Source organism: Chinchilla lanigera, unplaced genomic scaffold (genome assembly GCF_000276665.1).
Source record: "Chinchilla lanigera isolate Chin_1 unplaced genomic scaffold, ChiLan1.0 scaffold00075, whole genome shotgun sequence".
NCBI classification, from domain to species: Eukaryota; Metazoa; Chordata; class Mammalia; order Rodentia; family Chinchillidae; genus Chinchilla; species Chinchilla lanigera.
Window position 1 is genome coordinate 7250006 of NW_004955476.1, and position 21999 is coordinate 7272004.

Below are 21999 nucleotides of genomic sequence, written 5' to 3' on the forward strand. Positions count from 1 at the left end.
AGGCTGTTTTCTTTTTCCTCTATAGCCATGATTACCCGGGGCTCCTCCATGGAGATGACAGTCTGGCCAGAGAGAGACGGCAGAGTATGCCCCAGGCTCTTAATTCATTTTAGATATAAAATATAAATATACATATACATGTAATAAATTTAAAATTTTATATTTTCATAAATATAAAAATACATATAATTAATTTTATATTCAAGCTCTTATGTTCTGTTACCTCCATTTCTTCCTGTTTATTTCATATGTTTTGTGTTTGTGTTTGTGCATGTGTGAGCAAACGTATGTGTGCATGTGTATACTGAGCACCTCTGCAGTGAGTTTGCACTGATCCGCTTTGAGGTCCTCCTGCATGTGGTGTTTCTTCTTTATCCTGCCTAATTACCTTCTGGTCAAACAAAAAGTGTCAAATAAGCTCCAGTAGGTTGCAAAAGTTAAACAAATACACATTTTGGCAAATTTAAGCAGTAAAGGATAATTATAAGCTGTAAATAATAAGAAGAGTCTCTGATCGGTCTCTGATTTTTATCCACATGTGGATAAAAAGACATTGATCTCAGCTGCACAGCCAAGTCTCTGAGAGACTAGAAGGCAACTCAGGGGTTGTTCTGGGTGTTATGCAGCGTAGCCACCGGAATATTGCTTCGCAGGCTCGACAGTAGACATGTTTGGTTTTCTCATCTAGTAAATTCTTCCGATTGTGATCTGGTTTGGCTACCCATTGTCTCTAACTTTTACAACTAACACCTTTGTAGGGTTGCTATTTTTTTCCTGTGTAGATGTTTTTACAGCCTCATAGCTTCCTGTGTGCTTCAGTTTCTGCTTCTTTTATCCATTGTGTCTGTCTCCTCTCCACTTTTCTTTTGTAAGCCGGCTCCCTCCTCCCCACCGGGGTTTCAAACTAAAGGATCTAACTTGTGCTGCAGTTAACCTTGACTTTTCCTTGTTTGGCAGAATTACATCTGCCCTGTTTAGGTGGCTGCTGTTAGATCAGAGGATGGCGAATATGCATAACAATAGCATCAGGACCAAAGCTGAAGGGCTGCCTGACACAGCTCCACTAATATGACAGATTCCTCCCCAGGGCTGCAGTAATTATTTAAGGAATACTTCAAACAAGAAGTAGCTCTTAAAATTGACCATACCTATGTCATAAGTTTTTTTTCCTCCTTTAAATTAGTTCACCTACCTTATAGGAAAAAATTAAGTTACCTTATAAAAATTAGATTGACTCTATAATTCTGGTCTTTTTAGTAATTTTGTTGAGAGTTTGTGACAGCCTAGTATGTCACCAAAGCATGATAAAATTTAGTTTCCAAAGACTCTCAAGAAAACCAGCTTTCCTTCCATCTGTCCACGAAACATAAGGCTGCACTGGGGCTGGGGATTTAGCTCAGCGGCAAAGCGCCTGCCTGGCAAGTGCAAGGTCGTGAGTTCGGTTTCCGGTACCGGAGAAAAACAAAAACAAACAAACAAACAAAAAAAATTGCTTTAAAAAATTGCTTTAATAAGGCTGCACTGAAACTTCTCCTCTTGCTAGTGTTTCCCTTCATAGGTTCATCAGATAGATAGACAGACAGACAGACAGACAGGGACTTAACCAGTAGCTGATCTTGGCCCAAACCATGTCTCCTTCCATGTGCTCAGAATCAGGAAAGCTGATGATGTAACTCTTAGTCTGGCTGAAGGCCTGAGAACCTGGAGTCCCCTGGTGTTATGTCCCGGAACTTCCAGTGTTTAAGGGAAGAGTACTCTCCCAGCTCCAGACGAGAGTAAGGAAATCCCCTGTCCTCACCTTTTTAAAATTCCACCTGCGTCCACCACTGAGCAGGTAGTATCCACTCACATTGTGGGTGGATCTCTTCCACTCAACTCCCGTGCCAGTCTTCCCTGGACACGTTCTCACTCACCCAGGGGCCAGGCTTTCATTCTCCAGATATTCCACCGTCTGGTCAAGGTGCCATCTAGCGCTCGACATCACGAGACCTTCCCTGCTGTTTTCATGAGCAGGTCCCATCCTTGCTCCGTCTGTGTGAATCTGGTTAGTGCGCGCTCCCTTGGCCCTCTGTCAGTGTTCTCTTTTGAACATGCTTTCTATTCTTTACCCCATCAAGCAGGAGTGTTTCCCAAACCCTGTTATTCTGCTTCCCTTTCGATTATAAATTCTGTCTGTAAATCATTTCTCTCTTTTCTCATTTTACTGCATGTGTCCAAAAGTAGAAAGAACCATTTATTACTTTAAATACTTTGCTGCTTTTGTGTTTCTCCTATCAGATATCTTAGTTTGTTACTTCAGCTCTGACTTCTTCAATGTCCTACCATATGGGCACAATTCTGCCAGCTTCTTTGCACCTGTCATAGCAGGTAACAGGGGCGGGTTTGCCCCAGTGTCCAGTACTTAGTGCTAGTATCGTGTCACCCAGGAGGACACAGCACTCACGGTCATCACCTCCTCAACCCTTCAACCACTCACTTTCAGCCCTGCTGTGCTGGGGATGAGGTTTCTAACCCAGGAAGTGGAGGTCACGTTCAGACAGTAGTGTCTCTCTCTCTCAAATGCCTCAGCACCTTTACCTTACAGCCAAGGTTCCTATCTGTGCTTTCTGTTGTATCGCTGAGTCATGAGTGAAGATACTAGCTTTGGCATTATGCACAAACCTGTGTTCTAACCGCAGCCCTATTACTGACTAGCTGTGAAAGCTTAAACACAGCCTCCCTCAGCTTAACCTTTCTGAACCAGAGAAGATAGTTCCTAATAATAACAGTGACCTGATTACTAGTGATTACTGTGATGATGATTAGAAATGACCCTTAAAACTGTGAAGCCTTGTGCTGGGCACATGATAGGTACTTGACAAAAGGAAATTGATATGAAGAATTCACCTTTCCTAATTATTAATAAAATCTTTACAAACATATGTAAAAGGTAATTTAAAATTACGATCATAGATATCATAAGTTCTTAACCAACAAGGTCATGAACTCATGATTAATTAATGACTAATGATTCAGTAACTAAAATTCATGACCACAGAGAACTGCAGGATCTTTTTCTATATAAAATACCTACATCACTTCTAATTCACACGGAATTACTAAGAAATTTATGAGAAAACTTTTAAAACCTGTAACACCATTCAGCCACCATAATACAAATATAATTTTGCATATTTATCTCTTTATTTGTTGTCACATTATTTGAGTTGGAATGATTAAATGTATATACTGTTGACTTTTCCACTTACTATTTCATCATATTGCTTAATTTTCTGCCAGTATACCCAGTATTAGTAATAGGTACCATAATTTATTTATTTCCTTATTGTTAGATATTTGGCTTTCTTCCCAATTGGACTATTATTAAAATCCTTATAATAAATAAGTTAATCATATTTAAGGAATTTTGGGGGGCTCAGTCCTCTAAGTGAGATTAATAGCATGAGTATGGCTTTTAGCTCTTGAAGCAAGGCGTTTCAAAGTGGATACCCATCCTTCTAGAAGCCAAAAGCCTTCACTGGACATTATCCAAAGTGCTATTCCTAGAGCAATTTAGTGGGATAGAGCAGGCTGAAAAATACAAGGTGAGGGGAGCAGTCCGGTAGACTTGGATGTGAGGGAAGAACATATTTATAATTCATGTTAATTAAAATCCACATGCTATTGGCCCTTAGAGAGGTTTATCATCTAATCTTTAATTCAGTCTGATAATCTGTCTTTCAGTAAGCTTGCTGTGATAAGAATAACCCAAAACCTCTTCCTTCTAGAACTTTGTATTTCAGTAGGAGAGAGATATTTTTAAAGAGCACTGTAGTTTAATTGAGAAGTATTCTGTTGCAGGTAAGTACACCACATGGGGTCAGGCACCTGTACCTTGGAGTCCAAGGATTAATTATGATTACATGCTGACCTCAAAAGGGAAAGAGGAAAATTGTTCATAGCTTTTCCCAGCTCTAAGAAGTGATAATGGATCAGCTCTGAGAGCAAGATTGCATCCAATAGAATATTGGTGAAAGTTTCCAATAAAATATCTTATGACTTGAATATGCTAGAACTTCCTGCTTAGACTTCTGCTTTCTGTTCACAGCATCTGGCCAATAGACCTCCATTCATCCTGAAAAATCTGATCATTAAATTTAAATTCCCCCCCACATTGGTAATAAGAATCATAATGAAGTTTGCGCTCACCCATCTATGCTGAAAAATTAAGACATAGGTAGAGTATAATTAGTTTTATTGAAAAATAATATGTGACGAATTTCAATCTTTGATTCTGAGCCATGTTTCTTACCTCATGTCACCCGGTAATATTCCTTATTACCTTTCTGTGCGAATCTAGAACCTGACGTTTCTCTTATTGCCTGAGGATTTGTAAGCCTCAGCTCCCCATAGTGAGATCATGTTGTCATCAGATGTAGCCTGATAGGAGTTGGAGATCAGATGAGACTCTGAAGAAGCTGAAAAAGAACCTCACTGAATAAAGCCAATTTTATCCAGAGCCATTCGGGTTTCCAGATTTTAATTAACAGTTTGAAATTTGTAATATTACTTGAATTTCAGATGGGTGAGAATTTAACACTATATTAAAGGATCCCAGTCAAAAGGACATGAATTGCGTCACAGAGACTTATTAAATGTGATGGAAATTCAACAGACGAATGCCGGCAAACAGGTGCAAGAGCTGAATTAATCTTTAAGCCCTACGACTCGGGAGACTGCAGTGCGTCACATGGACAGCCACAGCACGCTGCTAATTTCATTCACAAGCTTAAAAATCTCAATACGTTCGAGCATGTGAATGTATTAAATTTTAAAAAGTGAAAGTAGCATAAGGGTGTCCCAGAACTAAAAATGATAATTTCTGTCTGAGACTGGAAGCCATTTATCCAGCCAGAAGCAGGGTGTTTTTATGAATGAAATCCATCTTCCTGCTCTCCCATACAAATTGTGTTCTATTATTATATGTAGTACAGACTGTTACTAAGCAAGATTGTCTCTTCCTTCTAACGTGAAATCCTTTGTGAGTCAGAAGAAAACTGAGTATTCACATCCTTGGTTTCCAGCTCCTGCCGTCGTGCAGTTCTTCCCCATGGAGCTTCTGCTGGTGCAGAGCAGTAAATGAATGCTGAAGATTTGGGGGCAGCGTGCTTAAAAGTGGTTAAGTTGCAATTCAGCTAACTCACAGTCGGCTCTCACCAGGAGTTCACTTACTTTCGGGGTCCCTGGTCTGTTTGAGGAATCAAGCTAAGCAGCGATGCCTCCACATAATTGCACATACACACACGGTCTTGGAGCGATTTAGGGAGTTCGTGAATTTGGACATTGAGAGTGGCATTTATGGAACATCTTGATCTTCGTCTGGGATTAGAATCTATTGAGTGGATTTTCCCCGATGCCACCTGCTATACAGCGGTACCCGTACCTGGATTCCAGGAAGTAATGTATGGAAAGGTCTCTGGGCCTTTTGCAACTTAATGCAGTTTGATACCTGAGCCAGGCAGAGTGCTCGATAGTAGTTACAGTGTGCTGTGCAAGATCTTGTCGGCGAGATGGTGCCTCAGTGAGCTGACGGAGTTGCAGAGAGAGGACAGGCATTCCGGGCTGATGGTGCAGACGCAGAGGTGAGGACGAGGATCCCCGGCGCTGCTGAGAACATCTGTTTACAAGAAATGTGTAACAGTAAAGGTTTGCAAAAATAGTTTGGTCTTCTCTCAACATTGCTCAAGAAGCTCTAAAGAAAATAAAAGGAACTGGGCTTAATTTCCCAAGATTGTTGTCATCTCAACTCTATTCCACTTTGGATGTAAGCTTCTTGTCTCCCTCATTTTACTTAGCTGGAGATATTCAGCACTCATTTTTGGAATGTAAAACAGCTGCCAAGGGCTCTCTTCCTAACCTGTGAGTCGGGAAAAGCCCGTATGTACTACACTGAGCGACTCTAGAGTCTTAATCAAGTACATGTAATCTGTAGCTGCCCAAGTCTTCTGATAATGGCAGTGGCAACTGTTTCTTTTTTAAGCCCACTATCAAGAAGGCAGATGAAAAGGAGACGAACGCACAGTCTAATAACCTGAGCTAACAATGAGTTATTTTCAATAGAGCAAAAGGGACAAAAGCCAAAGGTATTCATTACCGTTCCCAGGGTAAGAGAACAGGACACTTGCCGCCTTTGGAGATGCACAGTCTTTGGGCCTGACAATGCACAGCTCCCCCAGGGAAACGGCCAGGGAAAGCCAAAGTCTTGCAACTTGATGCAGAGTGATTTGGCTTCCATTAAAGCGTCTCTCAGTGAAAGGCTATTCAGGCTTAGAGTAAAGATTCCACACTTCTTTTCTCCCAGAAAAAGAGATTGTTATATAAAACACCAGAGATGGAATCAGAGCTTCTGGAGACCACTCTAAACCCTGTGATACTATCTTAGCTTCCTTAACTTCGAATCAGGTAAAAGGAGATGAGCTGACTTGGCGACTTGCCCTCTTAACATTACCGCCTCATTTGTAGCACACTTAAAGATGAAGAAACTCAAGACCATAGGACACTGAACGATATACAAACCTGTATAATCATATGGGGAGAAAAAAAACTGATGCTGACGTGGGCTTCACAGAACGTGTCTCACTCAGAGTACCTAGCCAGAAATGGTACCCTTCTCCCCTGAGGTGGTTAGATTCATGATGGAGTACACTTTGCGTTCGAAAGACCCAAGTTTCCATAGGACTCTTTACAGTGCCTGTGAATTTGGGAACAGACCTTTAAGCCTCCATCTTCCAGCTTTAACTGGAAATAGGGATGTCTGCCTCTTACATCTCAGAATTTGTGTAAGGATTTAATGACATAATTTAACACAGGGAACATGATTAATACAGAACCTACATTTAATATTTTCCCAAAAATGTTACCTAGAAAACAAATTCTGTCGAATGTTATTAAAATGAAAAGTTTCTGGTGTCAATCAGTTGAGAAATCCTAAGTAAATACAGTTAGCTGCCTCCAGAGTTCAGCTCTGGTGGCGAGCCCTGGGAGCCTCGGGCAGGGACTGCAGCCTGCTGCGCGTCTTATGCTTACCCGGCTGCAGACTGCTTGGAGTTTGGTCGGGACACAAGGTGCCATGTTCAGGATGTCGCTGTTCTGGGAAGGGCCGCTGGGAAAACGCTGCGGCAGACAGGATCAGATTCTCTTTTTTCCTTTTTGTTCCAGTGGTAGAGGGTATAATCATTTCTTTATCTATAGAACTCGTCCCAATATTTACATATCATTCTTTTCACTGGGTCTGAATTTCTTGAGGGCAAGGAGTGTGTATTCAGAAAGGCTTTAATCCTTGGTGTTTTGTACATTATGAAAATAAATATTAGCTAAACAAAAGAATGATGTGTTATTATGGATGTGCATTTATTGAATTTTACCAAATATTCCTGATGCCAAGTTATACTATAATTCTTTTAGTATAAACAATTTCTAGTAGTAACCTGACATTTAATTCAGCTATAAGCGTACTAAATAAACAGTCTTTAGGGGACCATGCAAGTGTAGAGAATGGGTTAAAGTGACTCACAAATGTGTTTCATTGTTGTGGATCTATGCGGAAGAAAGAAGACACCTATGCAGAAGGGTGTTCCATGCAGAGAAGAGCAAAGGAATAAGAAAAAAATAAAAGAAGAAAGAGACAAATAAAACAAAATGTGTTCCGAGCTGCCAGAGCCAAGTTCTATACTTAGCTGGTAAGAGAAATCTAGAAACTTAACTATGGAAAATAATCTGCTGGCCAGGTGATTAAAAATAAAGTAGATCGTTTAGGGTAATAAAGTCAAGGTTCTTAAAATTCTATTGAGTTACTAAATAGTGACAAACTAAAAATTTAAAAGAATGAATTCTCATTCTTACTCCATTCTAAGTCTACCTACTGTAAAGAACTATGTTCGTAACTTGGAGGTGTACCATTAATTTGTGAATTGGGAACGTTTCGTGCATCATTTTTGATGCTGAAATCTTTCAGTTTGATGACCAACTCAAAAAACTCATGTCCTGCATTTAGGTTTTCAGTAGCCTTCTGTCCACCCTCTTCTCCTTTTAGTCCAAGGTGAAAGAATTAGTTTGGCAGCAGCCTCAAATTGAATGTGTCAAATCCTTTCCTTCCTACTCCCTTTGACAAGTGAGAATAGTAAGGTAGTGAATATGTGAGTGGCACTCCTAAAGGCACTTTATGCTGGCGGTAGTATGCCTTAGATGCTACTGAATGTTTTTTAGAATTGATCATCACAATAACCGTGGAGAAGGGTTATTATGCCATTTACCGTGGGGAAGCAAACTCGGAAGTGGTGGTGTTGGCCTCCATCAAGCAGCCATAAGAAGGAAGTGACAGATCTGATCATTGAACCTCTCTGCTTTCCTAAGTTTAGCCCCGTTTTACTACACAATGTTGCGCTAATACAAATAGTGTCATTGATAGGAATGATATATGCACATAGCTTAACCATGACTTTGGTGAAGGCAACTATTAAAACATAATGACAGACATGCAAAATACTAATAGAAATACTAAGTTCCCTTGGTGGAGTGCTTCAGTATTATTATAATTAAGTTTTACTCCAATTAGTTTACGACAATTCCAGTCAAGATACTTATTCTGATATACTTTATTGATTCTCCCAAATTTAATTTGAGGCACTAAATGCATGAGAATGTCTACAAAAATTTTTTTAAAGAGGTTAATGGTGGGCTGAAATAGAGGGCTGGGACAGAAGCAGCCTACCCTATAGCAAAACTGACTACATAAAAGATGCAGTAAAATCAGTAACTAAAATAATCTAGTATTGGCAGAAGAATAGAGAAATACATTGAAAAAAAAAAAAAAGAAATACATCAACGGAACACAACTGAGAATCTAAGAGCAAATTTCTGTGTATTAAAATGTTGAACATGATCAAAGTGGTACTTTGAGTAGGAAGAGAATGGACTAAGAAATGAGATAATTGACCCTGTAATTTTAAGCAATGAAGTTCAATTCCAACCTCATATTATGCTAAAAATTCATTTTAATGTGGATAAATATTCAAATGTAAGAAATAAAACCAGAGATAGAGAGAGAGAGAGAGAGAGAGAGAGAGAGGGAGAGAGAGAGACCGCCTGCCTGAAATTTGGTAAGACTTAGAACTACATTATAGATAGTCAAAATTTTAGGGTTTGGGTCCAATCCCAGGCACCACAAAACAGAATAATTTTTTAGATGCCAGAAAATCTACAAGATTACAAATCATAGGTTGAGAATATACTTTCAACAGTATGTGAAAGACAAAGGGTTAATATTTCTATTTTATAAATAGCATATCCAAATCAATAAAGAAAAGTGCACATCACATCAAGAACATAGGTAAAGGATTTATTCAAGCAGTTTGTAGCTGGAATCAAATGGCTATTAGATTTGAAAACATGCCCAACCCAACTAATTGCCAAAGAAATGCAAATTAAAACATCAGTAAGCTATCATCTGCCTACTGTTAGACTAGTCAGGGGTAAAGAGTGATAATTCCTAGTACAGGCGAGGATGCAAGGAGATGGACTCTCTCATATACTATTGATGAAAGTAAATTGGTTCAATCTATTTAGATGGTAAATTTAGAAGTATTGATCCAAGTTTAAATGGGCATAGATACCCTTTGACCTAACAATGTCAAATCTATAGATGCACAAGGTCCACGTAATGTGGCAAATGTTTTTCTCAGATGTGACTGTCATTTTACTTTGTGGAGTCTTTCTGCTATGTAGATACCGCAAGTGTGTAGTTCATATGTTTCTCGCAGCAGTTTTTATGATGACAAATTAGAAAACATCGAAACGTTCTTGCCTCCCTCACAATAGGGGCTTTGACAAAGGAGGCAGCACTCTTATTTACTGTCCCATTCTCAGCTGCCTGGTGCTATGCCTGACCTTGTAACTGTCTGTTAAGTGAACACACGAAATGAGTCGTAATGTATCCACAAAAGTGGGGTCATTTTTAAAGTAAGTTAAGTAGGTAAAGCGAATGGAAGATCAGTTTACAGATTATTCCGTTCATATAGATCAGGTCTACGGTATTATAATTACTGATTACCACATCTTTTATGTAGTATATATGTAAACATAAATATGTATGCACACACACATTTTCATTACATTTATGAAGGAAAAAAATAAGGTGCTTCTTGTTTGCACTCTAAAGAATTTGAAAAGTAGTGACAGTAATGATTTACTTCACATACCACTGATAATATTTCCTTTCGCTATATTTGCATAGTGTGCATTTCCTGAAGTTAAAATTACTTGCAGGTTCCTGTTGCTTGTGCAAATGACTGATTAATTAAGGATGTACCCGTCATTATCAAATACCATTAAGTACATGCAATAATTTGTACTGAGACAGTAAAACTGCTAGCAAGATTGAAAGTTCAGTAGCTACAGTGACATCATAATTTAGTACCTGCAGTCCCACTTCACATAGAAGACTGGATCTAGATCATGATTTCTTATAATTCTGTTCTTGTTTACTGTGACTGAAAATATTATGCTTTTTATTTAGTCACTACAGATATGGTATTCCACTCTTTCTAGATTCACCAAGTGATGTGAATGAGTCTTTATACTAATAGTCCTGGATTTCTATTCACTCATTTATCCGTTTTTCTCCTTTCATTATCTATCCTTTACCTTTGCAACAAATATTTATTGAATGTTTACCATAGTAGCTTTTAATCTTGGCTGCACCTCAGAATCCTCTGCAAAGCTTTTGAACAAGTAGTGATTCCTGGGCACTGAACACCTGACTCGGTATGCTGGCGTGGGGCCAGGCATGTTCATTTTTGTCAAAAGAGCCGCAAGTGATTGTGATCTCTCAGAGTTAAAATTCACAGGCTTCTCTATCAAAAGATGTAGTTGTGCACATGAAAAACACCTGTTTACACGATCAGAGTCAAAGGAGTGGGGCACATAAGTAAATGGTAATTACAGTAGAGAGTGATTAATGTTATGTTAGGGTAAGCACACTGCTTCCCACTCAGAACTAATATGTATTGGTCCTGTCTTAACTCTCTCCATTGGTGGACTGTGAAACACAAAAAGGAGAGTTTTCTCCATCAAACTAAATGACCAAATTGTGACTGAGACTATATTGTTTATCTTACCTACTCTATTCCTTAATCAAATGAATTAGCTGTACTAGACTCTGTGATTGAACTCAGGAAATGGAGCAGCAGAGAGACCACTTTCCATTTCTGATAAAACCTACGAGAAATTAGAGGTGAAGAAAACCTGCAGACCAGTGACTGTTCGGAGTAGGGACCGTGTAGCCTCATTAATGGTTTTCTTCCTACAGCCTAATTCGGAGACCAGCATGTGGAGAGGCGTTGAATCTGACGTCATTTTTTCAGTCTTTGCTGCCTGGCGAGTTGTTCCTGACTTGCCTGTGCATATCCGAGAAAGCTGCCGCTTGCTCTCTGACCAGTGACTAACAAGGAAACCTGCTTTTGCTTTTTCACAGGCACAGAATATTTACTTTTTGTCTTTCAGTGTAATAATTCGAAGAGCCTTGCTTAATTCTTCGTGCTTGCATATTTTTTATTTTCTTGTGTCTTTGCACCCTTGCCAGTCGATGTCGTGCTTTTGCTGCTTTGCTCTCCACCGTCATGTGCTCCGTTGTATTCATTTCACATGGCTTGCATGGCCGGCCTTTCTTCCTGTAGGTTACATGTGCCAAGTACTAGGACGAAGGAAGAGAGCCCTGGAAGCTTGCCCATGACAAAGTGAAGGATGAAGTGTGTCTTGGGTACCCAGGTACCACCAAAATTCCCCACGGAACAAACCCACTGTGCACTGCAGACTCTCCAGTGACCTCCTGGTCCCTGAAGATGAGACTTTGAAGATTAGCAGGACTACATGTAGAAATTCTTTCCGGGAAGTCCATGGGACATACTCCAGGCCAGAATTCCATAAACAATAGAAAGAAAGCCCCAGAAGGAAAATTTCAAGGATGGCGTTATCTCCATATATTTAAGATCTAAATAGAAAGTCTCATGCTCATTCTCTATGACTTTTTCACACTGGCAATGCCAGTTTAGACCTAGTAAAGGAAAGCTATCTGATTATATTGATGTTAACTTGTCAACTGCAGATACCTATGTAATGTAGCAATACCTCAAGTGAGTGTGACTTACTGTCTTGGTTACTTTTCTCATCGCTGAGAGAAAATGCCTGACACCTGAAGTTAAAGGAGGAAAGTTTTATTTGGCTCACAGGTTGTACAGGATTCAGTCCAAGTCAGCATGGCACATGGCAGAGGGGCATCACAGAGAAGAAAAGACAGTTCATTACAGGCAGAAGGTAGCAAAAGCAGCAAGCTATAAGCTACAAGGGGTGACCCTCTTTCTGTCTCATATTTTACCTAGGTTCCCCACCCTAAGAGAGGGTAGCACTCACACCCAAGTGGGACAGTTTTAATCCTAGCATTGAACCATCAATCAATCCCAGCCTCACACCCTTGAGCCTGTATGACACACCCTAGATCCAGCCACCTCTGAAAAGCCCCACGCATGACCCCCTGAGTCTTTGGAGGACATCTAGATACAAGCCATGGCATTTATGTAAAGTTGAAACTTTATAATATAAAATATGTGAATACTTTAAAATAAAAATAATTCCCTCACATTCAAGGCATTAGTTAAGAATCTCAGTCTTGCAGCTAAGTAACTGAATGAGCCGTAACTAAGTCTGTCCTGCTGGCACAGGAAGGCTCTGTTGCTGCTGGTAAGAAGTATCTCACATACTTTGGCATATCAAATGAACCAACGCTGTTGTTTGCATTGGAAAGTCCAGGGCAGTTTCAGACATTATTTTGTTATATTTGCTTTTTTCAAATTAAGAAATGTTTTCTGTTTTCATTAATTTTGTTTTTTGTTTTTTGTTTTGTTAAGACAGGGTGCTGCTAGGTAGTTCAGGCTGGTCGTGAATGTGCTATTTAGAGCCAGCTGTCCTAAAACTTGTGGCAGTACTCCTGCTTCAGCCTGCTGAGTGCTAGGATTACAGGTGTGTGCCAGTACACCTGGCAATGTTTTTATTAATTTTTAAAGACATATTTATTGACAGTAGCATGCAAATATTTATTAATCTTTTCACACATTTTATGAATTTAATGAACATGGAGCCAGGCATGCCTAATGCAGTGTGATGTAAAAACTACATCATGAAATATGTCTTTGAGATGTAAGTTCTGTGATCAAGTGTCAAGAAAGTGAAGCAGTTGCCATGTTGATCAATGCTTTTTAATTCCTGCAAAGTACTGAGGATGATGCTAGGAAGTTTTCAAAAGTCAGAGGTGTCCAGCAGCACCTCTTGATCGATGTGCCGCATGAGTGTCTCCTACTTTACATGAATATATTTAGGACATGGAAATATGTTTTGTATTATGTGTCTCCTTTCAAAAATTAATCTGGAATTATTCAAGGTTTTCATCACGCAGGGACTTCAGGAATTCCAGCTTCCTGAGACTTCCTCTAAGTGCAGGCCCCAAAGTGTGAAACTTGGTGTATTTGCTCGGGTCCTTACCTCTTGGTGGCCTAGACTTTCTCTGGCAAATGGAGGAATTGAGCAGCAAATGGAAAGCAGCTGCCCTGCCCTCCCTCTTCAGCTTCCACTCTGATGTCTTGTTTCTGAGAAGCTGGTTGCTGGAGGATAAATTCCCCGGTGTCTAACATTTTTTGAACCTTTCAACAGTTATTTTTGTACCAGAAAGTGTGAGACCATCACCCTGATCATGTAACTTTACACAGGCAGTCCCTCTACTCTGCTGCATGTAAGATATTATTCCTGGCCTTTCATCCAGTTCCCACAGAAGACTAATCAGATTTGTCTGTACCACTTGGTACACGGACTACTGAAATGTGAACTAAGGCACCACCCTGTGAAGGATATGCAAATGCCAGGATTACACTCATCCTCTCAGATCTCCATTCAGGGCAGATCTGCCATACAAGCATTATTTTTTTATGGAACAATCTTCCTCAAGAACTGCCTTCTAAATCAAAGAGAAATTCCTGTATAGATTTATTTGGCATTAGACATTAACATAATATATTCAATTGTGAATTTAAGAAAATCTGTATTTATGTAAAAATCAATATTTTTATCTAAGTTATTAAAATGACTAGTACTACCTGTATAACAAATAATATAAAATATAATATAGAGGATGTCACACATGTGTCGTTCTGCAGTTTGCACCTTTTCCATACGCTAGCAGCATGTTCCCTGTCCAGTACTTACTTGCACTTTTTCTCCATTTCACAGATTATCTTATTATTTCTTGATAGTAATCTTGAAAGAGCCAAGATTTTTAATTTTCATGAAGTTCAACTCACCTAATTTTTCCTTTTGTTGTTTTGAATTTTGGTATCATATCTAAGAGTCTTCCACCGAATTCAAAGTCATATGATTTAACCTTATTTCTTCCAAGAATTTTATACTTTTTGCACTTAGGTTTACATGATACATGTTTCCAACTCCATTTGTTTACATGTGCCTGTCCGGTTGTCCAGCACCATTCCTTCAAAGACTGTCCATTGGTATCGGCACTATTTAAATAAATCGGCTGACCATAGATGTATGGGTTTATTTCTCGGCTTGGTTACAGTCCACTGACCTCTGTGCTTATAGATATGCCAGTACCACACTAACGTGCTCACCACTGCCTTATGGTCAGTTTGGTAATCTGTGTGAGTGCTCTTGCTTCAGTCTTCTTCCAGCATCCTTTGGGCTCTGCTGGTCCTTGCAATCAGCTTGTCAGTTTGTACCGAAAAGTCAGCAGGTATTCTGATAGTGAAGGCACTGAGTTAGGTTAGTATTGCCATCAGTTAGGTTAGCATGGCCAAATTAATAATGTTAAGTCTTCTAGTCTTTAACATAAAATATTTTTCTATCCACTTAGGTCTTCTGTGTTTCTTACACAAATGTTTTATACCTTTCATAGCACATAAGTTCTTCACTCCTTTGTTAACTTATTTCTAAGCATTTCATTACTTTTAATGCTTCTTCTGAATGGAATCATTTTCTTAATTTCATTTTCTTTGTCTTTTTGAGACAGGGTCTTGCTATGCAGTTCAGGCTGGCCTTGAGCTCACTTTGTAGCCCAGGCTGGGCTCGAACTTGCAAGGATCCTCCTGCCTCAGCCTCTCGAGTGCTGGGATTACAAGGCATGCACCACCACACCCAGCTCTTAATTTCATTTTTGTAATAATTTCTTGCTGGTGTACTAAAACACAACTGATCTTTACATGTTAATTTTGTAGCTTGCTATTTTGTTGAACTAACATTAATTTTAACAGTTTGTGTGTATATATATGTGGACCATTAGGAACTTATACTTAACTGATTTTATTGTCTTGAATAGGGATTATTTTATTCCATTCCAAATCTGTATGTATCTCCCCATTTTCTTGTCTAGTCGCTCTAACTAGAACTGCCAGTACTATGTAAATAGAAGTGGTCTGAAAGGTCTAACCTGCCTCATTTTTTATCTTAGAGGAAAATTTCTATTACCATTAAGATGTTAGCTCTGAGTTTTTCATATATGGGCTGTATTGTGTTTGGGTAGTTTCCTTCTATTCCCGTTTCATTGAGTGTTTTTTTTAGAAGAGTGTTGAATTTTATCAAACATATTTTCTGCTTCAGTTGAGTCAGAGATGTGGGTTTTTTTTTATTCTGTTCATGTGATGTGTTACACTGATTGATGTTTGTATTTTGAAGGATAGTTGAATTGCAGAAATAAATCTCATTTGCTAATGCTTAACAAGCCTTTTAATCACATGCTGCTGAATTTGTCTTGCTAGTATTTTGTGGAGGGCTTTTATATTCATATTCATATAAGATATTAGTCTATAAATTTTTTCCAATATCTTTGGTTTAATTTCAGGAGAATACTGGCTTCAGAATAATTTGGAATTGCTCCTTAGTATTTTTGGAAGAATTTGTTCACATCAGTATTAATTCCTTTTTTTTTTTTTTTTTGTGAATATTTGGCAGAACCCATTGATGAAGCCATGTGGGTCTGGGCTTTTCTTTGCAGGAAGAATTTTAATAACTGATCAGTCTCTTCTCTTATTATAGTCTGTTCAGGTTGTCTGTTTCACCTAAGTCAAATTCAGAACTTGGTGTCTTTCTGGAATCTAGCAATTACAGTGGATATGTAATATTTCTTCATAGTTTTAATTTAGATTGCCATAATTAATAATAATGTTTAATATCCTTTTATATGTTTATGAAAAGGTATAACTTTTGTGAAATACCGGTTAAATATCAGTCCATTTTTCATATTAGTTGTTTGGCTTCTTATGATCAAGTTGTGAAATTTCTCTATTCTGGATAAGGGAGCTTTATCAGTTTGATTTTAGTGTCTTTAGGTATGTGGTCCACTGTGAGTTAACTTCTATGTATAATATGAGGTAGAATGAGGTTCATCTTTTTTTTCAGAGATTTATTTTGTTGAAAACATTATTGCTTCTTCATGGAACTGACTTGACCACTTGATCAAAAGCCAGTTGCTTATGTAAATGTTCCATTTCTGAGATGTCTCTATTTTGAAACTATGTTGTCAGGTGCACATATAATTATGTCTTTGTAGTGTACAGACCTTGTTCTCAACAGCAATTTTTATTGTTTCCTTAATTTTTAAAATAAATTTATTATAGACAAAATATAGTTTTGTATTACTGTTTTTTCATTCAATCTCTACATTTTTATTGTACTGTGTAGTACATTTTTCCTTACTATAATTATTGTATTTGGATTTATTGTCTTTTGCTTTTTGCCTTCTCTTTTTGTTTCACTCTTCTTCTCATCTGCTCTCTTTTAGGTTAAACAAGTTTTTTATTGGCAATTTGTATTCCCCATCACCTTGTTAACTTTATGCCCATGAATTATATTTTGTTGGTTGATCTAGGAACCATAACTTGTACCTCTTACTTTCAGTAAAATGTTGGAGCCTTGCAAGAGTTTAGTTCTATTTGTCTGTGCTCACCCTTTGTGCTATTGTTATTGTATATGGCACATATCTCTATCATAAAAATAAAGTATAACATTATAATTCACCTTAAAGATTCCTGTGTCTGTTAAGTAAATCAAGAAAAGCCACATTCATTTACCTATACTACTTATTTTTTCATTCCTCTCTATAAACACAATTTGTTGCTTGATGTCTTTCACCCTAAGATGTTTCCTTTAGCACTTAAAAAATGTAGACCTATTAGAAATGAATTCTCTTATATTTCATTTATGAACAGTGCTTTTAACTTTTATTTTATTTATTTATTTATTTTTTTGGTTTTTCTCTGGTACCGGGAACCGAACTCACGACCTTGCGCTTGCCAGGCAGGCGCTTTTGCCACTGAGCTAAATCCCCAGCCCCTTAACTTTTATTTTTGAAGAACAAGTTAAATGGACATAGCCTTCTTAAAAAAAATGTATCTTTCTTTGCAACACTTTGAATATTAATCCAGTGTCTTACAGCCTCCAATATTTTAATGAGAAATTAGCTGTTTTTCATACTTTTGTTGACCTCTATCTAATGTGGAATTGTGTGCTTTGATGGTGGTACTGGTTTTGTTGTTGGTATTGTTTTGTGTTTTGGCTTCAAGCAGTTTAATTATGAGATCGCTAGGTACAGATTTCTTTATTTTATTTGAGTTCCTTAAGCTGCTTGTAACTCTTACATGATATTTTTCAGCAAACTTGGAAAGATTTGAATTATCATTTCTTCAGGTATTTTTCTATCCTTTCTCTTTCTACACTCCTTGTTTGGCTTGTTGTCCTTCTGAAGTATGAAGAATATTTGGGATACATAGTTTTAAACTTTGGAAGAATGTTTAAAAATCAAAGAAAGAAGCTGTGCATGGGGGCACATGCCTGGAACCTCAGCGCCCCGGCCGTCAGAGGCAGGAGGATGGCCAGTCCAAGTCGAGCACAGGCGACTTAGTAGAGCAGTGAGACCCTGTCTCAAAATAAAACATAACATGGGGTAGAGATGTATCTCAGTCCAAAATCCCTAGGTTCAATCCCTAGTACTGTGAAAATAAGTGAGTGAATGAATTAATTAAAAGAGGGAAATGTGGATGAAATGCCAAAATATCCAAGAAAAGTTAACCATGTGGGCACAAATACTGCACAATGCAGTCTGCTTATAGTGGAAAGTATTAATGTATCTGTCCTCTTTACTGTTTTTGCAAAATTTATTCCTAGGTGCATTTCCTCCCTCTGCTATTTATGCACGGAAAGACTTGCTGCAACGATCGACCCATATTGCTACCAAGACTTTCCAAGCTCTTCGCATATTTGTGAACAATGAGCTCAATGAACTCTACACAGGACTTAAGACAGCTCAGAAGTTTCTGAGACCCGGCGGTCGCCTTGTTGCCATCTCTTTTCACTCCTTAGAGGATCGAATCGTCAAGCGATTCTTGCTTGGGATAAACATGATGGAAAGGTTTAACCTAAATGTCAGACAGAAGATTGTGGATAGCTTGGATTCAGATCGTGAAAGCAAGGAAGGAAAAGCGCCTTTAATGTGGAAAATGACCCACAAGAAGGTGCTGACTCCGGATGATCAGGAAGTGCAAGATAACCCCAGAGGGCGCTCGGCCAAGCTGAGAGCAGCCATCAAGTTATGAGAAATTCGGCTTAATACGATCTTCACATTTCCTTCAGTGGTATTCCCGAACACCATAACACAGCTTACAGTGTGAGGCAATGTGGAAATTGACGGTATATGGCATGGTTTTTTTCTCAGGAAAAATTGTAGGAAAACTTAGCATGACGTGGAGATTTTGCATTTCCAGACCGGGAAAATGCATTTGTCTCTGCATAACATTTGACTTTTGAGACACAGTCCTTTACCTGATGAGGAAATAACTTAAAAAGAGTATTTTGTGTTTGTTTAAACATGTAAACTCAAGCTGTCAAAGAGAAAGAAATTATAATCGTATCTGCATGCCCTAAATTCTGAATTTAGATGTTCACATTTGCAAAAGACTTCTGTGGTTCAAAAAAATTAATGATAATCATGAAATGAATTTTTAATTTCCCTAATTGTGAATAACTAATTGGTGTAGCTTTTTTACTTTTCTGAATTTCACTGTTGAAATTATAGTTTCTTATTTTACTGGGATTTTTCTTTATGAAGTGAGCTATTTTTTCATTTTTCAAAGTAAAAAAAAAAACTCAGAAGTACCTAACAGCCATCATAGAGAATTGTTTTACAGAACTTATATTTAATGTCAGTTGTGTCTATTTTAATAACAACTCAGAAAACCTTCAGTAAATAATATAATCTCTTGTCTGAATCCTACATTTTTCATTGAACTATTCAAAAGAATTCAGAATGTATATAAAGTAGAAGACTATCTGATTTATTCAATATGCTAAAGTAATGTCCCCTTAATATTTTTACTTAAGTGTAATAGTTGTAATCAAGAGAGAAGCTTATTCAGAAAAGTCTATTTGGTAGAGAATGCTTTACTACGTCGATGAGATTGCTTCCTAATTCCAGTGTTAACGCTTTATGTCTAAGTGTACAATTCCAATTTATTCATTATTCAACAAGTGCTGAATTTGTCTCTAGAGAGACAAACGTAAGGACAGTACACATGGGCCACGGTTGCCATCCTGTGGCACTGACGGTCCTGTGGAGGAGGAGACACGACAAGGAGGTGCCCGAGTGGTGCATTCAGAGCGTCAGAGGGATCTGACCTATCGAAGGAAACCAAGCCTGATGACATGGTCCTCCTGAATTGCAACTTGAAGGGTGGGTAGGAGATAAGGAAAGCACTTGTGGGGTGGGGGCGGGGCATAGTGATTAAAGATACACATGCATGAATCTTCTCACGAGTGCTTATCCTTGCAATATTTGCACTATTCATTTGCTCAGTACACTGTTTCTTCAAATGCAGGAAAGATTCATATTCTCAATTATGTTGACAAATTGGGAATCCAAGTGAATAATATGCATGTAAAATAAATAAGAATTAAATACATTGCTTTAATTAAGGCTTATTTTACTTCCTAATATTTAACTTTGGCTCCCAAACTTCTGGGGTGCTATTACTTTACAGGTTGTATATTTAAATCTGAACAGTTTTGAATGAAATCGGTATTAGAAAGACTTCTGTAAGAGTAAGCTCAAAACAGAAAGCTCAAAGCAGGAAGAGAATCCACTGCGATTAGTCTCTCGGCTCCTACCTGAAAACTTTCGTGAGCTTCTCTTCACAGCTATAACATATTTGTGAATGAGAAAGATTCCCCAGTTTAAATTCCCACCTGAGACTCTGAGAAGAAAATAAAAGGCCACACTCATGTTAAACAGTGATTTCTTTGCTTCATCAATCATTTTTTTTTGTTAGTCCATGTTTTCAGACCAAAATGTCTGCATTCCGTACATGGAGTTGGTCTGAGTACAGAATACATCTCAGTTCCTTTTTCGTTCCCCCTCCCTCCACCTCTTGATTCCCTTTGCATCATATATAGTTAATATTGTCTTCAGTGCCAAGTGGAAACTCATCGTGGTGGATTGGATGGTATTGACACCACCCTGATAGATGTTCTCACAGCTTCAGAATGCATTGTTCATTGGAAAGACAGTCGTTTCGGGTGTAAGTAGTTAAGATGGGGTCATACTAGTGCAGAGCACGTCTTTCATCCAATATGACTGGTGTCTGAGAAAAGAGACAGGGACAGGGCGCAGAATGCCCAGTGAGAAGGAGGCAGACACAGGAGTGAGAGTCCTGTAAGCAAAGAGGGCTTCAGGCAGCAACTGGACATGAGGAGAGGAGTCTGAAGCAGATGGACTCTCCCTCAGCATCTGCAGGAGGAACCTGGCCTGGTGACACCTGGATTTGAGATTCTTGGCTCTAGAGCACTGAAAGAATACGGTTCTACTATTTTAAGCCACCTGGGTTTCTGGTAATTTATGACTTCAACTCTAGGAAACTAATACTTTGGTAGATAAAAGTCTTGAACAATATGCATGAGAAAAATCCTTCAGTAAGCACAAAATTGGCTTCAAAATGTTTTATTGCAAAAATATCTTAACCCTTTTTGGTTACTGTGTAGTTGAAGCTGGACTTGACCTTACTATGTAGCCCACACTGGCCCTGAACATGCAGTAATCCTCCCCTTGCAAGCAATGCTTTCTGAGTACTGGGATTACAGACATGCACCACCATGCCCAGTTTGTTTTGTTTCAAAAGGTAGATATTAGTCGCTGTATTCTCACTGATGTTTCTAGGATTTTAAAGATATAATTGTATCTGTATCTTTTCTATTTCATGTAATATATATATAATTTATGCTTAAATCAATTTGTATTAAATTTGTTATGCTATAATTGATATTTCAAAGGGAATACAGTATGCCAATTAGGTTTCTAAAATTAACTAATATCTAAAAATTCACTTGAAAATATTTAAAAATTTTATTTTTTAACCTGTCTAGTATTTCCAAAGGATTTTAAAGAGAATTACTATTTCTACTGTTTATTTCTAAATTGTAATTCTTTATTGTGGACTTTAAGAAAATTATTTCAGTGTCATTTGAAAACTTTTGTCCAAAAATGAGACAGTTCTTAGTGGGAACTAATGGTTGAAGGTGTGTGTGTGTGTTTATATTCACTCAGTAAGCACATATTAAAAACTATTTAGGAAGCAATAAAAAATATCTCTCTCATTTCTCTTTTCGTGTTCTTTCTTCATGTCTTTCTCTGTTCACATCAGTGAATGAATGTTACATAAGTTGAGATTATTTTAATGTATGTTTCAACTTTACCCTGCAAAGGGAAATGTTAGGTAATATTGGCATGTACTCTGGTGAACCAAGCCCTACATGTTAGAATCTTTCTAAATACGGATATGTATTCGCTAAGAACTGCTTCTGCTTAAATTTCTATATTTATTTCAGTATAGCTATTTTTGTTCTGTATTTATAATTGCTACAGTT

General features: G+C 38.1%; 1 protein-coding gene across 1 annotated transcript in view; it reads left to right on the forward strand.

Moving 5' to 3' along the window:
* The window catches only part of Mettl15 (methyltransferase like 15), a 150785-nt gene extending 130734 nt beyond the window's left edge, over positions 1-20051 (forward strand). Inside the window, exon 6 of the mRNA XM_005401758.2 lies at positions 18253-20051. Within this exon, the coding sequence (XP_005401815.1) occupies positions 18253-18680 (428 nt within the window). The 3' untranslated portion in view covers positions 18681-20051. The remainder of the gene's footprint in view (positions 1-18252) is intronic.
* The last annotated feature ends 1948 nt before the right edge of the window (positions 20052-21999 follow it).